The following is a 15,655-nucleotide window of genomic DNA, read 5'->3' as shown; positions in this document are numbered from 1 at the left end:
TTGATAAAGCTATGACTTAACTCCCAACCTCAGCATAACATAGCTGCCTACTAATTTCTACAGATAATACACTTGCCTTTACGAATGTCTGTGCGGCAAACTCTTCTCAGTAACACCAAGCAGCAACAAACTGATGATTAGGAGGTTCAGGTTGGACATTTCCATCAGAAACATATGGCATTGGAACAGGCTGCACAGAGGAGCTGTTGAAACTCCTTTTTTCTTTCTTGTTTTCACAACTGGGCCAGTCAGGTCATGGATGACTTAATGCAGCACTGACAATAGTCCTGCTTCAAGGTGGGGAGACCTCCAAATATCCCTTTCAACCACTGACTGCAGGGTTCCTTGTGATGAAAGATAAAGCGCCTCTGAGTAACTCAGGTGTGCACCCAGTTATGTTCTTATGTGGTCTGTAATTCATTATACCAGTACAACTGCTTCTATACTTTGGATCTGGCTTCCAGAATTTAGGTTGAAAAAGACCTTTAAGACTATTAAGTCCGAACCTGTAACTTAGCACTGCCAAGTCCACCACTAAACCACATCCCTAAGCGCACATCAACGACATCTTTTAAATACCTCCACGGATGGTCACTCATGAGCAGCCTGTTCTAATGCTTGGCAACCCTTTCTGTGAAGACATTTTTCCTACCATCCAATCTAAATCTCCCTTGGTGCAGCTTGCGGCCATTTCCTGTTGTTCTATTGCTTGTTACTTGGGAGAAGAGACCAACACCCACCTCAGTACAACCTCCTTTCAGGTAGTTGTAGAAAGTGGTAAGGTCTCCCAAGCCTTGTTTTCTCCAGACTAAACAACCCCAGTTCTCTCAGCCGTTCCTCATCAGACTTGTGCTCCAGACCCTTCACCAGCTCTGCTGCTCTTCTCTGGACCTGCTCCAGCACCTCAATGTCTCTCTTGTAGTGATCGGCCCAGAACTAAACACAGTATTTGCGGTGTGGCCTCACCAGTGCGAGTACAGGGGGATGATCACTGCCCTGGCCCTGCTGGCCACACGACTGCTAACACAGGCCAGGATGCTGTTGGCTTCCTGGCTGCCTGGGCACAAGCTGGCTCATGTTCAGCTCTGCCAATCAGCACCCCCAGGTCCTTTTCCACCGAGCAGCTTTCCAGCCACTCTTCCCCAACCCTGTAGCATTGCACGGGGTTGTTGTGGTCCAAGTGTAGAACCAGGCACTTTGCCTTGTTGAACCTCATACTGCTGGCCACAGCCCATCGATCCAGCCTGTCCAGATCCCTCTGCAGAGCCTTCATACCCTCCAGCAGATCAACACTCACACCCAGGTTCGTGATGTCTGCAAACTTACTGAGGGTGCCCTCGTCCATATCATTGATAAAGATATTAAACAGAACTTAGTACCATCTTGTTCCAGGTAGTGACAAATAAAACACTATTTTCTTCTGTAAATACAATATAAGGAATTAAGAACAGAACAAAAAAGGATAAAGGTTTAGAGAGCGAACAACTATAACATATGACTTTCAGCTGTGTTAAGTTACAACTAGATTTTAAAAATGCAAACACAATGAGAATACATTTTAGAGATGTGAGGAATGTTTCCATATAAACTCTAAGAGACATTCAACACATTCTCAACTGAGAGCTTACCTTTTAAAGTAAGGTTTCTGACATCCAGAGCAGCCAGGAAATGCTGACTCCACTCTCTGTGATGCCCCAACATACACAATTCTGGCATACTCATCATGGAACCCCAAAGCAGACTGGAGCCAGGATACGGATATATGGGGTAAGGACTGAACTTTATAGGGGAGTTTTTGTTTTTAAATAAGCACACACACACAACCACAATATTATGCAGTTTTATAAGATTTTCTTTAATCTTTATTTTATATTCCAGGGACATAAAATAAAGAAAGTTAAAAATCTTATAAAACCATGCAATATTGTTGAAAAGGGGTGGTGGTGGAGGGAGAAAACTTACCTTACCCTTAATACGCCTGCTCCATTCTGCAGCGGGGTTCTGTGGTATGTGTGACATCACCAGTCTAGCATTTTCTAGTGATGTCACACAGAGAGGGAGTTGGTGATCTGCAGCTGCTTTGGACATCAGATACCTAAAGAAAAGAGATCGATAACTTGTTCAATTCAGATACGTTCTTACTAACCAATTTATCGGTCAAATACAAGAATTTGAGACACTCTAATGGCAGTTTTGACTGAGTAACAGTCCTGATAAGATTATGTGTTCATACTATACAAAATCATCTATAATTGAAAGTGTTTTCATTTTGAAAATGCTTAGAGTTATCTTCTACAGTAAAAGTTCCCAAAAGACAGTATCTTGTGTTTTACCTTCAGCAACATCATTCTACATACTATAAATACCTATCAACAACTAATGTCTGATGTTATTTGAAGACTAAGACTGTATTCCTCCTGAATACAGTCAGGAGGAATGACCTGCAGTAAATGATAAATTCACTTACGACATCTCTTAAGCAACATTATCTTTGAGCATTTACTAGCAACTAATGGAAAAATACCTTTTACCAGGCATCAAACTTTTTTTTTAAAAGCTTTTATCCAGCTTGCACGGATAATCTGCACCTAGATATCTGGTCACATGAACCTATATGCTAAAAAGGTTATCTCATACTCTTATTAAACATTGCAAACAAATGAAGTAAAAAACCAACCCAACTGAACAGTAAATTTCGTGCTATTGATAGTATCTTTACCTCATGACTTAGCTCATTACTATGAAATGACTTTTCATTCAGACATGTAGACATGTGTTCTAATTTTCTTTAGGCAAAATTACCACACGATCATCATTGTGTTGATTAATCTACTGCATTTATTTTAAGGATATAAAACACAAAAACATAGAAGGAAGTTTATGGTCAGCATGATCTTACTACTTTTTTGAACCTCAGATCAGTGAAATTATCCAGCACTGAATTGTCACATTTTACTCTTCATTAGAAAAATTTCAAGATATTAACTTACAGTTCTGTAACTCATGAAGAAACTGGATGTTACAAAAAATGCTGTGTCTTTTAAGCTGTTATGATTCTTACTTATATCCCTTCCATATTGTTAAATTTTCTTAACTCTGGATATACAAATATTTCTCTATTCTTCAGCTGAATATCTTAAAATCAGCTGGTTTTATTACACCTGTGTGCTGACAGGAAAGCTTTGAATATTATTTTCAAAATAATATACTAACTGACATAGCACTGTGAAATGTTCTCAGTATACAGTAGTTTATTGAGATTATCTATGACAGAAATGCCCCAGATTAAATGTATGAGTATGCATTAATATCTTCAATACAGAATCCACATTTCCACGTTTTATCTGTAGAAAGGTATATGATAAAATTTGCTTAAGGAAAAGTTTCTTAGCAAACATCTATTGGAGGGCTAGCCACACAAGCAAAGGCATGAAAAATCACGGAAAGCTAAAACATATTGTGAACAAAATAGAAAATACAGAAAGAAAAAGTGATACTGGAAGAGCTAAGAAAAATGGAAGACTGGGTCAAAAATATTGAAAGCTAATGAGATAGGTGAGAAATACCAGAGAAGAAAAAGTAAGTATTGTGGAGAATATTTCAAAAATTGAAGCATAAACCTGGTATTATTCATTCATATTATACAATGAAAGAGCTGACTGCATTTCCAAAAGCTCAGTCTCTCCTCAGAAGTACAGGAAACTGTACAGATGTGAATGTGTAAAATTCAGATTCAAAATTCAACATTTTGGGCTCATTTGGTTTTTAAAAGATGCAGGCAAGCCAGAGAAAAGCAATGAGACTATTTAAGTACAAATCAAGTTTTTGGGACAAAGAATGGAAAAAAAGAATATGTTAGATACATTACAGATGAAGATGCACAGAAACACAGAACGTAAGCTGAAATTTAAAGAAAATGTTTCAGCTGCAAGACTTCAAGTAGGTCTATTAAAATTCTGTTCTCCTAAATATTTACTGGAATAAGGATCTCTTCACTTGCAGCTTAAACCTGCACATGTGTATGCAAACACAGATTTCTCAGACTATAATATTATGTTTGCATGTACATTTACGTAAATACAGTAATGCAGACGAAAACAAGTATAACTGAAAACTCCTCACATGCAAAAACCTGAAGCATAGTACATATTCCACTGGAGAGGGGAGGAAGAGGCTAGGAGGAGGGAGGAATGGGGAGAAGTAAGCTCACCTCCTGCTAATAAGTGGATTAGATTTAACCCAGTTATTAAGTTTCCACCAGGCCCAAATGAAAATACATAGGAAGTTTTTCCACTTTATTGTTTGTAAAGTTGAGGTCTGATTAACTAAAATACTAGTAAAAGCCCTTATCTATTTTTATGGTTACGTGAACTTCTGCTGAGCATTCCTGTGAAGTCCCTGTACAGTCTTGTCTAAACACATTTTCCCATCAAATATTTTCGACCATATAGCAGTATTTCCCATTTTGTTACTGTACACAGAAGAAATAAACTTCTGTTTAGCAAATTATGCCATTTTGCATTATTTTTGCCACATATTAAAATCTCTTTAAATGAAGTGTAGCAAATCAATAAAAACCCAGAAAACAATCTCTTGTCTTCCCATGATGAACATGAACTTCCACTTCCTATGAACAAATTTAACAGCAGCCTGTTTGGAGTTTCAAAAAACCTCTAACCAGACACAGAAAACACTACGTTCCATTCTGCCCCAATGTATTCTTGTGGATAGCCTCAATATCCTACAGATGAAAATATGTCTTTGAATCTTCAGGTGCACTACAAAATACATATTTCTGCAGGTGACATGGATTTAGAGGTGCAGAAAATCTCAGTTTACTTTCAGCCCTTCTGACTCACCTCCCTGATATAGACAAAAACATTCATGTGTCTTGGGAAGTACAACTGCCTAATTAAGACCTTCAGGAACAAAATTAGAAGATGGCAGAACCCAAAACCTTTATAAAGAAGGTTTTAATCTTTTTTGCTATGAAGTCAGGAACATCAGTGTGTTACAGACCTCTGAAAAACAACAGAATCTTCAGTACATTTTCTCCAAACTCTTATTAGCCGTGAACCTGGCTGGTGTCTTAACTAATTCTCCTTCACCTCACTTTCTCCTAGTCTAGTCTCCTTCTCAGGAAGGTACTGCCCTTCATCCATTTTAACCTTGTCAACCTAAGTGTAAGAATCCTGGGCACCAGCTTCCTTTCTGACTCCCCCGACAGTTATGCACTTACCAATCAGATTTGCAGGGAATAATTCAAATCCAATGGCGCTACCAACGTAAATACTTGCATTTCAGTAAACAAGGAATCTTTCAATGTTTATGTTCTCTCCAAGATACTCTATGCTTCAACATAATCAAGACAGGGTCTAGAATTAAGCATCCTTGTCAAAACCCAGTTCATTTTACAATAAACATGCATACTACAAAGTTAGCTTGCAAAATGACATCTGCAAAAAAGCCAGAAGTTCACTAGTTGATAGAAGTATCCACAATCCCATCAGTTTCCTAGTACACAATGGCAAGAAAAGGATTTAAAAAACAATAACAAAAAAATTAACTTCTGCTATGATATGCAATAGTTAAATACATAAAATTGATCTACAGAATAGCTGCACAGTTTCATGCAAAAACCCAATGACTTCAGATCACACAAGAAATTAAAGGCAGTAAAAGAGATTTCCATTCCCTCTGCAACTCCCACTGATTTTACCTGACACAGGAGACAACAAGGAAAAATGTGATCCAAAATGATAGAAAGTGATAATTGTTATCTTGTGTACTGATCAGGATAGAAAGTGCTACTTTACTACCTCTTCTCACAGAAGAAATTTCACATAGTGCATAGAAGCCTTTACGTACCTTAAATATATTGGCAAAATGATTCACTAGTACATACGTTTGTCAAAATTATTTTTCATCAATACTGCTGCAAGTAGATTTTTAAGTGGAATGAGGCTACTTTGCATGTCTTGATCAATTTGCTAGAACTAGCAAATTTCTAAGAGCCCACCTTCAGTTGAACTTCGACGCTTACGTATGCAGTCTAAATTTTCAGCAAACATGAGGTAAAAATACAATAAAATCTCAATAGAATTTTTAGCCAGTATGTTCTACTTCAGATTTCTATTTGTCTACTGACTCCTAACTTTCCCCACATTTGACCTATGTCAGTATTAGCAAGAAAACAGATATCAATTTTACTAGAAATGAATTCTTGTTATGGTAACTTCTGTGGGGATTTCTTCTATTAAGTCCATTTTTACTCTACTTTTTAATCACACTGCTTTACAGGATCTCACTTCACATGTTCTAAGGAACGTACCAAAGCTAGAAGACATTCTAGCTTAGTCATTCCTCAGGGAAGCACCCTCCACCTTTTCACTAGACAATGCATAGAGCATTAGACTCAAGTCCCTTTTCTGCACCTCCCTCTTTCTGACTTCCAGTCAGGCACTGAGTTAGCTAGTTAAACTGATTAAGTTATCCTCTCTCTCTCTCTCTCTCTCAATGTAGTAGGTAGTAAGGAGAGGAACTGTTTAGTAGCTGAAGGGATAGACTTTTTAGAGCACCCCTTCTTGCAGTATCACGTAAAACTTCACTGGCCACAAAATGGCACTTTTTGTGTCAGAAGCAGCCCCACTTTCTTGTGCCCCCAGATGCTCATTCCTGCCCTTACAAGACTCCTCAAACTGTGACAGAACACAAGCAAAGATATTTGTGCAACTGCATGATAAATTTCACTAGAAAACTGATCTGCGTACAAATATCTCAGCAGGAGCAAAAGTGGTTAAGTTTATCACAGACTAACCATGCAGCTGAAAAAAGAATTTTGCTACTTTCTCTCATGGGGTGGCACAGAAAACATCAGCTGCCAGAGACACAGAGAGTAGGAATGATTTATTTGGCAGCAATTTTGGCTTATGTCAGTTGAAAACATATACGAAATTGCAGATCTGCTTCAGAACTACAGCTGGAGTTCAAGAGTGAAGCAGTACAGGAAGAGAGAATACTAAGACTGAATTGAACTTCTGTTTAAATAACTGAGGTAAAAATTCATTTTCCTTTCCAAACAGTTATGGCAAACTGGCGCAAAGCAAATCTCATCGATGTTGCAAAATCACCAGTCATCAAGCAAAAGCACAAGACTTTTTAAATGGAAAAATACTACTCATAGCTAATTCAAAAGACAATACAGGTGTTCAAAAGAGTACAGAACCAAACTGTTTTAATCAACCAGCGAAAATCCTTTCCAACAGGCTTATTATTTCATTATTGTAGACTAAACTGGTAGTAATGCCTGCACTTAAAATTACCCATGGCTTTCAATTACATAACCCTGTTCTAATTTGCCTTTGACTTGCCAAACAAAACTTTTTTGGGCTAAAAATCTCTCAGGTCATTTTTTGGCTCAAGCTGATGTTCTGAAAAGTGTCAGATACAACCAGTCCAACTACCTACAAAAAATGCAGGAAAACAGTATGTTTACTCATGTTAAAGAAGTCTTACAGCTCAGCTTTTTCATTACAGCCTCCAGTACTTCCAAGTTCTGGAGAAGGAATTCCTTTTATGTACTCTAGAATGGCCTCCTAGGAAACAAAGGGCAGTTAGGACTAAGAAAAAGGTTATACTTTAAAGTCTTCATATAATTAGACAGCAGTATTTCTAATATGTGTTAGTATTTAACATCTGCCTTAAAGCTTGCCTCAAGGGTTTCTCTCAGTAGCATGTGCAAACTACTACTGAAAATGCAATTACCAAGCAGGTTAGTCACCAAGAGATTCCTACGAGTTCATGTAGCTCACCACTGCAATCAAAGATCAATAAAGTTACCATGAAGTAGTAAGAACATCATCACCTTCAGGTCAAAACAAGAAAGTCATCCATGAACAGCATCAAAACGAATACTATCAAGTTTTCATATTAGGTAAATTTCCATGACCAAATTAGAACGTTTTACTTAGTAGACTAGGCACTTCAGACAAGCTGAAACAAACTCTTATTCTGGATGCTTCTGAAACTGCCACTGTCATTTATGTCTGAGCTGAAGAATGAAATTCTGATTTCCTCCATTTTTTAGGGTATATAACCTAGTTACACATGCTATTAAGACATCGAAATTAAATTGTAATGAATTCCCTTGCAAAGTAAAACCTCATTTTAGCATATCAAGTTTACTAATTATTCATCTAATTTAACATCTATCTGTATTTTTAAAAGGGAATATGAAGTTTGCCTGATTATTATTTTTTAAAAATCAATGCTTCACGTTACTGTTTCCTTATAATCACTTCAGTAATAAATCATAGCCTTTTTAATTTACACAAAATTTCTAACCACACAAGTGTTTAGAGACCCACAATCCTGATCTATAGAAACACACAAAGATTGTCCTTACCTCACAGCTTCTGAATGCTGAATGAGTTGTATCTTAAGTCCCCTGTACTTAAGTGGTTTTTTTTAAGACGGTGCAATTAGAACTAAACATAGTATTCCTGCTGAAGTCATGCAACTTATTTACATAATGACATTATCAGATTTCAGTCGAAAGAGCAATTATGACATATTTAGCATTTGTCTACCCTTGAAGAAGTCTTGTTGGTACGGTTTTACTAGCAGACTAAAAGTCTCACCTATACTAACATTACTGATATGCTGATGCGTACTCTCATTTCTGGCATTTTCTTCTACTGTTGACATAGCTCTTCTGATAATCTCTTGACAATCTTACCATACAACCAATTTGCAATTTGGCAACTACAAAATAATTTCAAATTAAGTCTAGTTTTATTCCTATGGATATTTTAACAACTATTATGCTAACCGCCTGCACTGAACAGGGTCCTAATCTATTTTGCTTCTCACCTACCACATCTCTGACCCCTATTTAAATAATTTAAGAAAACACTGTTTCTGCATGAGCTAAAGACACTCACAGAAATCAGCCACCTAATGACTAAGGTATAGAAAAAGCAACATTTTTAACTACTACTGTTCATAGAAATGCCACAGAAATGCCTACCAAAGGTTTAATAAACGAAACTGCAATGAAAGAAAATATAATTTGGCTGTAGAGGGCCATTTAAATGAGCACTATTCAGATATTTGAAACCATCCACCATCTTGATGAGAATCACTGCCTCCTACAAAATCCCGAATGTGTTGGGTTCTCTTGTCTAACTGTTATTCATTTGAGGTTTTCAGCTGCATAGACTGAATGATCCAGTGTACATTGGTAAAATTTGTATCTCAAACTGGTATCAAAGGCCAGATAACATGCTTCCCTGTATAACCCACTTGAATAAAAATTCAACAAAGCCAATTTGAATAACTTACTTGCAAACAAAAGCAGTTAGGAATCCTAATAAGCAACATAAGAGTCAGCTCACAAGAAGATTTATCAGCACTGCATAAGGAGATATGAGAACTCTATCCTGTAATTACTTTTTGGGTAAGAGATTGTCCTCAGGGAAGAATGATTAGATGTTTATTAGAAATTAACTGCTCCTTCTAAGGTATTACCACTATCCACATATTATTTTGGCAGTGAAAAGTGTTAACACAGTTATTAAATTTACTTATAGAAGAACATTTTGCACAGAGCACTATATACAGAAAAGATTAACATTAGAGTCTCCAGGTATCAATCTTATGAGGCTTCATGCAGTTACTGAACAGGCAGTTCAGTTGATCAGCCACAGCAAACAACTGGCACCGTTTTATACCCATACAAGAGAAAGCTTTTAATGTCACATACCGATTTCTTTTTAATGTCCTCCAGATCTCTGAGTTCATTCTCAATCTTTGTGATTAATTCCCTGAGTTCATCAAGATTAGTGCAAATAAGCTAAAAAACAAATGAACACAAACACTTGGTAATGTGGGACTTGGAAAATGTACAATGAAGTTCAATAAAATCTAAAAGCACATGTTATTACTTAGTGCCACCATTTGGTTTTCATTTTCTTACAGTACTTCTAAATGTTAAAAAAAAAAAAAAAAGGAAAAAAGACGATTTTATGAAAGGAAGAAAATCTAGTAAGAAAATCATTCTTCAGACATAAACCATCTCTGCCTGTAAGTTTCCATTTCAAAATATAGGTATTTCTTAAAACTCCTGTGAATGACAACTGCCGAATTTGTCTCAAGTATAGTAAAGAGCTGGAACAGGTTTAAGTACCAAACAACTCCCTGGTGAATTAAAGTACACTAGGTTTGGACTACACATAATTACACTTGTTACAGTTTCTTCCTGAACATATCTTTATGTGCTCACATGGAGTATAACCTAGCCATGCCTGTCAAATCTACCTACCTATGTTTTGAAAAAGTATTATATTCTTCTTATTCCTGTCTTTAGAAATTGCTTTTTACATTTTCCCTTTTAGAATATAGATATTATTTGCTTGAAGATTTGTCAAACAAAAGTAATCTGTATGTTTGGCTTACCGTCATTTAGGGCAAATAAAGACTTAACAGGTTCTTTCAGGTTACGGTGCGTTAAGACCTGCTTGTTTTTAAACACCCTGAGGTGGAAATGTTTTCATTAATACTGAAAACATGTTGAAATAGTTTCAGAAAATCAAATCCAAGCAGAAAAACAAAGCAGCAAACCCACAAAAATTCTTTCATCATACAACTATTATTTTTTTCTCCAAGTCAGGCATTCATAACAATGTATTTTTACTTTAACTACACATGCAGTTTTAGATTTGCAGTAATATTTTAAAAACTTAATTTTACTATTAAAACACAGAACTGACACTTTTAGCAAAACACATAAATGTCAGAAATGCCTAACCTATACATGCCTGTTATTATTTTCATAATCCTTTTATATTACATAACTCGTAAGTTATTTTCCACAGTTTATAGTGTTCCACATGAGTTAAGAGAGAAACCTTTTGGAAGTTAATGTAACATACACTGTCTACAGCAGGACAGTGCCAAATCTTAATTCATTTGCCATTTCTCTCTTAACACAAAAAATAGTATTACTATGTGTAACTCTACTAGGTTCAACATACGTGTTTGTCCTGCAGTTAAAGAAGTTCCAAATACATAAGATGTAAACTGGAAGTCAAATACTGGCTTTTATTTTTCCATCTGGCCTGCAAAGAAATCTATGATACTGTATTAATACACAAAAAGGTGCAAGTTAGTCACATGAGGCCATTGACAAAAGTCAATAAAAGCATGGATAAAGATTTTCCCTACGCAATTACAATCTACTCCTTTGACTATGTAACTGATAATTCAGTTTTTATATTTTATCACTGCTTTTTATTTTCTCCTGTGAGATATGTTTAATTCAGTGTACCATGGATCAAAAATCAAGCAGAACTATGAACCAAAAAAGATGCTGTCGTCATGTGCTAGAAGTGGGTGAATTTCTCTCTGGGAACTCACTTCTAGAAAGGCAAGAGTCTGCAAGGAGAAGGGTGATTTCACTGTTGTTAGTTCAGTGCTGTCCTGGAAATACCAACTCCATCTTTGACTCTACCACAAAAAGCTCCTATATGTCATCACACAATTAATGTGGCCAAACTTCTCACACGTCCCAGTCCCGTTTCTCATTTTCAGAACACTCACATGAGACGTAAGGATCAGATTTGCAAAACTGTTAAGTGTGTACCAATCCAAACTACGTAATTGTGAAAAACAATGCAAACATATGAAGTTTTGTTGTCTTGGGGCTGGGGGTGACTATGAAAAATAATGAAATCTTTAAGTCCCAATTTTCATCACCAGAGGTGTACATTTGAAGCTAACATCTGTGTGTCAATTACACGCTCGTAAAACAAGGAAGGTATCAGCAGCTCAGCTTAGACGATTTATTGTCAGATGAGTTTAGTATCCGAAATACTCCAATCCTGTACTGCAAACCCCTATAAAAAAGTTCAAGAAGAAATCTCTATTTCTTCATTCACAGTGGGATTTGAGATGAGGTACGAAAGTTGTACACTCATTGAGAGGAAGTTATTTCTGAAACTTCTGTCACTTGGTTAACATTTCCCATCTTACAGGATGAAGCCCGCATTTTGAAGGAAAGATGAGAAGAACAGTAATAAAAAAGTGTAGTGTATTTTGTATGATAATTCTAATATGGAATCTAGCTGCTATTTCTCATAATGAGATTCAATGTTTTAGTGTTCTTTGTTCATGCTTGTTAACTGACTGAATTTAGCAATTCAATTTTCTAAATTGCCTTTCTAAATTGTTTTGTATGTCTTAAGAGGTAATTTAACATCAAGGCAAAAAGAAAGGTATTAATGTTACAAACTAATCATTCTGTCACATTCTGATACCTCACTTGTAGTTTCACATACTGCTCTTGAAGAACATGCCTTCTTATCATTTATCATGAGAAAAAGAATCCGAGCAGGAAAATGTTTCCTTCATGAGTTACCAAGGGCAGTGAAAGATTAGTCCCTATTCTCTAGAACACTACATGGTAGCTCAAAGATTCAGGGTGTAAATATTTCCATTAATGTACAAGTCATGGAAATAGTTGTGTATATACTAATATATATATATACTACAATACAGATTTTTTCACATCAGGCACAGTATTTTCTACACATGGGCTTAATTTTCATAGACAATAAGAATCCTGTTTTTCAACAGAATACAACGGAAGCTTCAGGTATTCAGTATTCCAGTTGACTTTAAAATTCAGTGTTCAGTCTTTCTGTTAAGCTACAATTTCAAATCTCAGTAACCTCAAAGACCCTCACTGACTCCCAGAACTACAAGGAGGAAAGACAGGAAGCCTCCCCTGACTTCTGTAAGAAAAGACAAGGGGATCAAGCTCTATTCTAGCTTGTGACTCTCCCATGATTCATTCCTCAAAATTTATAAATGAACTACTTATCATTATAAAAACAAATCTAATCTGTGGATCAAGTCATAAATACAAACCTAGTGTAGTCCCCAGATCACTGATGCGCCATACTTGCCCCCTTAACTTCGGCCAATCTTTTATAGCATAATTTTTACACACTCCAGTGCGGTCTCATGCTTAACTTCAGGTTATCTGTGTAATGATTCTAATTTATACTTTATTTCCTATGAACCTCTCTTTTATTGGTGCCATCTCCATGTGGTAAATGTCCAGATAGCTCCTTTAGAGATTTAATACAAACCATAGCTGACAAAAATGGAACTGTTAAGAACACAGTTAAACAGAAAACATGAAGTTAGACCAGCTGCTTAAAATGTGCACATTTCTTTTTTCCCTAATTATAGTACAGGTAGGTTTCTAGAGGTACATGAGGGAAGACTGAGACAAAGCACTTGTTACCAATCCTAAACTTTGTAACTGGAAAAGAAACCTAAAAACCCCCACATTAGCATCCCTTCTATACAGCAATATACTAACTGTCATTTCTTTAAAACATTAATGAACAGTAGTAATGATAAGCTTGTAACTCATAGTGCCTTTTAAAAGGAAATAGGCAACGGCCAACTAACTCCTATTCTTTAAAGATGTAAACTCACTTCTCGAATAATTTTCAAGATATGAAAAATAGGACATGGTTTTTTACGTCTTTTTAATTGGCAGAGAATTTAATTTGCATCTCCTTATTTTTTGTTTGGTTTTGGTTTGTTTGCTTTGTGGTGTTGAGGTTTTGTTCTATTTTTAAAGCAACCTTGAGCTAAGAAATTAGTATAAGGCCTGAAATCACATACAAAGGAGTGGGTTTTTTTGGTTAATAATGTACTTTAACATGTAACTTAGATCACTGCACATATTAAAAGATTTATTAATAATAATTTTATCAGCTTTAATATCAAGTTATGATTTTCAGGTAAAGGATCTACACTTAATTACAGGATCTAGTCTTACAAAATAAAGTGCTCTATGGTTTTGGTCATTTTTTTTAATAACATTTGTAGGCTGCAGGCACATAGAACATCTTACAAACTTTCTTTTATTTACTTTCTTTCCAAAAGAATGGATGTTTAGATATGAATAGCAATATTCTTACGGTTATACTCTCCCTGGCGTACTTCAGGGGCCTGCATACACTCAAGCTCTCTTACCAAATATTTAAAAAATAAACTCTCACCTTCAAACAAGGTTATATAATTTCATAAGGCTTAGCCATTCATGTATGTGGAGCAGAGTATCTTCAAGCATACTTTACTAGGCTCTAAAAGTCTTAGTAGTATTCTGAATATATTTCAATATTTGCAGATACTTCTAGCAGTCATGCCTGCCCTCTTGACAAAGCCAGGTTAAATTGTTAAAAATTTCCCTAAGAGTATTCAATTGCTCATACTAATCAGTTTTAGCTCCACCTAAACCAGATATAATGCCTAGCTTTGACCAAAAGAGACAGAATTATTTCATTACATTTTATTTAACATTTTACATAGGTAACTATAATAGTGTTAATTTTACAGTTAGATGTACAGATTACCTTGGTTAGATAGAAAGTTGGGCTAAGTTTTAGATAATATTTTAGACAGACTAACTAAATACAGCAGTTTAATACTATAAAAAAAAATTCCTAACCTAACCATGGCATGCAGGTGTGCTGAGAAAAATAAAATTTTTAGACACTGTGCCTGCTTTCTGGAGCTGCTAGGAAATATTTTAGTTCCTAGCATTAGAATATAGATAAAAATCAGTGTATACTTAAATATTAGTCCTTTGTTAACACTGACTGTTACTAGTCAATTTTATCACTAGAAATTCTGCTAGCTCCAGCTGAAACACATAATCATCATCTGTGTGAGGCTATTACAGAACAGTCATGATTTAATGTGGGTCTATGTCTCAGAATAGCACAGATAGCTTTGTGAAAAAAATTTATATCCAAAGGAGAACTTCAATCCAAGCATGCATGCATGCATAAATTGTGACTTTGAACTCAACTACTGTAACACTTCCATCACAGTACCATAAAATCACATTATCATAGTTAGCACTCTTTTCTTAGTGCTCCCTGGTCTAAAAGTCATGTGCAGATAAGGGCTAAAAGTTGCAAACAAGATGAGTCCAGAAGCTACCAATTTTTTGCAAGCCCTTCTAGTAAACCGAGCTAGATTTCAATTCAAGGCCCACAGTGTCACACCTCATACAAAGAACAAGTAATTTTATCCCAGAAAATTACATCCACTGTAAAAATTCCATTAATAACTCCTAATTTTACAGGTTTTGTCCTGTAACAGATGTATCTGGGATCTTAAACAGTACTGTGAAACGGTGTCTATGCTGCACATAATGAAAACTGCCAAAGCTTTCTCTATCAAGAAAAAGTGAAATGCACTTTAAATACACAATCAGATTAAAAAATTTGAACTAGAAGAAGGAAATTCATTAGGATTTCCAGGGTCTCTACCAGAAACTAAAGGATTTATTTTACAGACATTCAGATTTTAAGTGCTTAAAATGAAAATTAGAATAATTTACCTGAAATTCTGGTATGGTAGACTTTGTGACACCTTTCCTCTTCTTTGTGATTGCTTTTTTAGATACCGATTTTTTCCCTTGTAAGATTAAAAGAGAAAAGCTTCATAATGCTGCTTGTTATTAATAAACCAAATTACATATAGACCTGAAGGTTAAACTATAACTAAGAAATGGCTTATGGTAAGTAATGTAAACATGATGAATCATAACTAAACCCAGTAAAAGCAA

At 35.7% G+C, this 15,655-nt stretch overlaps 1 protein-coding gene across 1 annotated transcript in view; it reads right to left on the bottom strand.

Moving 5' to 3' along the window:
- Positions 1-15,655, bottom strand: part of KIAA2026 (KIAA2026 ortholog) — a 55,276-nt gene that overhangs the window by 17,399 nt on the left and 22,222 nt on the right. Inside the window, exons 4-5 of the mRNA XM_030512261.1 lie at positions 15,428-15,504; positions 9,764-9,853 (exon numbers count right to left, since the gene is read on the bottom strand). Of these exons, the coding sequence (XP_030368121.1) occupies positions 9,764-9,853; positions 15,428-15,504 (167 nt within the window). The remainder of the gene's footprint in view (positions 1-9,763; positions 9,854-15,427; positions 15,505-15,655) is intronic.

This window comes from Strigops habroptila, chromosome Z, assembly GCF_004027225.2.
Source record: "Strigops habroptila isolate Jane chromosome Z, bStrHab1.2.pri, whole genome shotgun sequence".
NCBI lineage: Eukaryota > Metazoa > Chordata > Aves > Psittaciformes > Psittacidae > Strigops > Strigops habroptila.
Note: the sequence above shows the minus strand (reverse complement) of the source record. Positions and strands in the feature narration are given on the sequence as shown.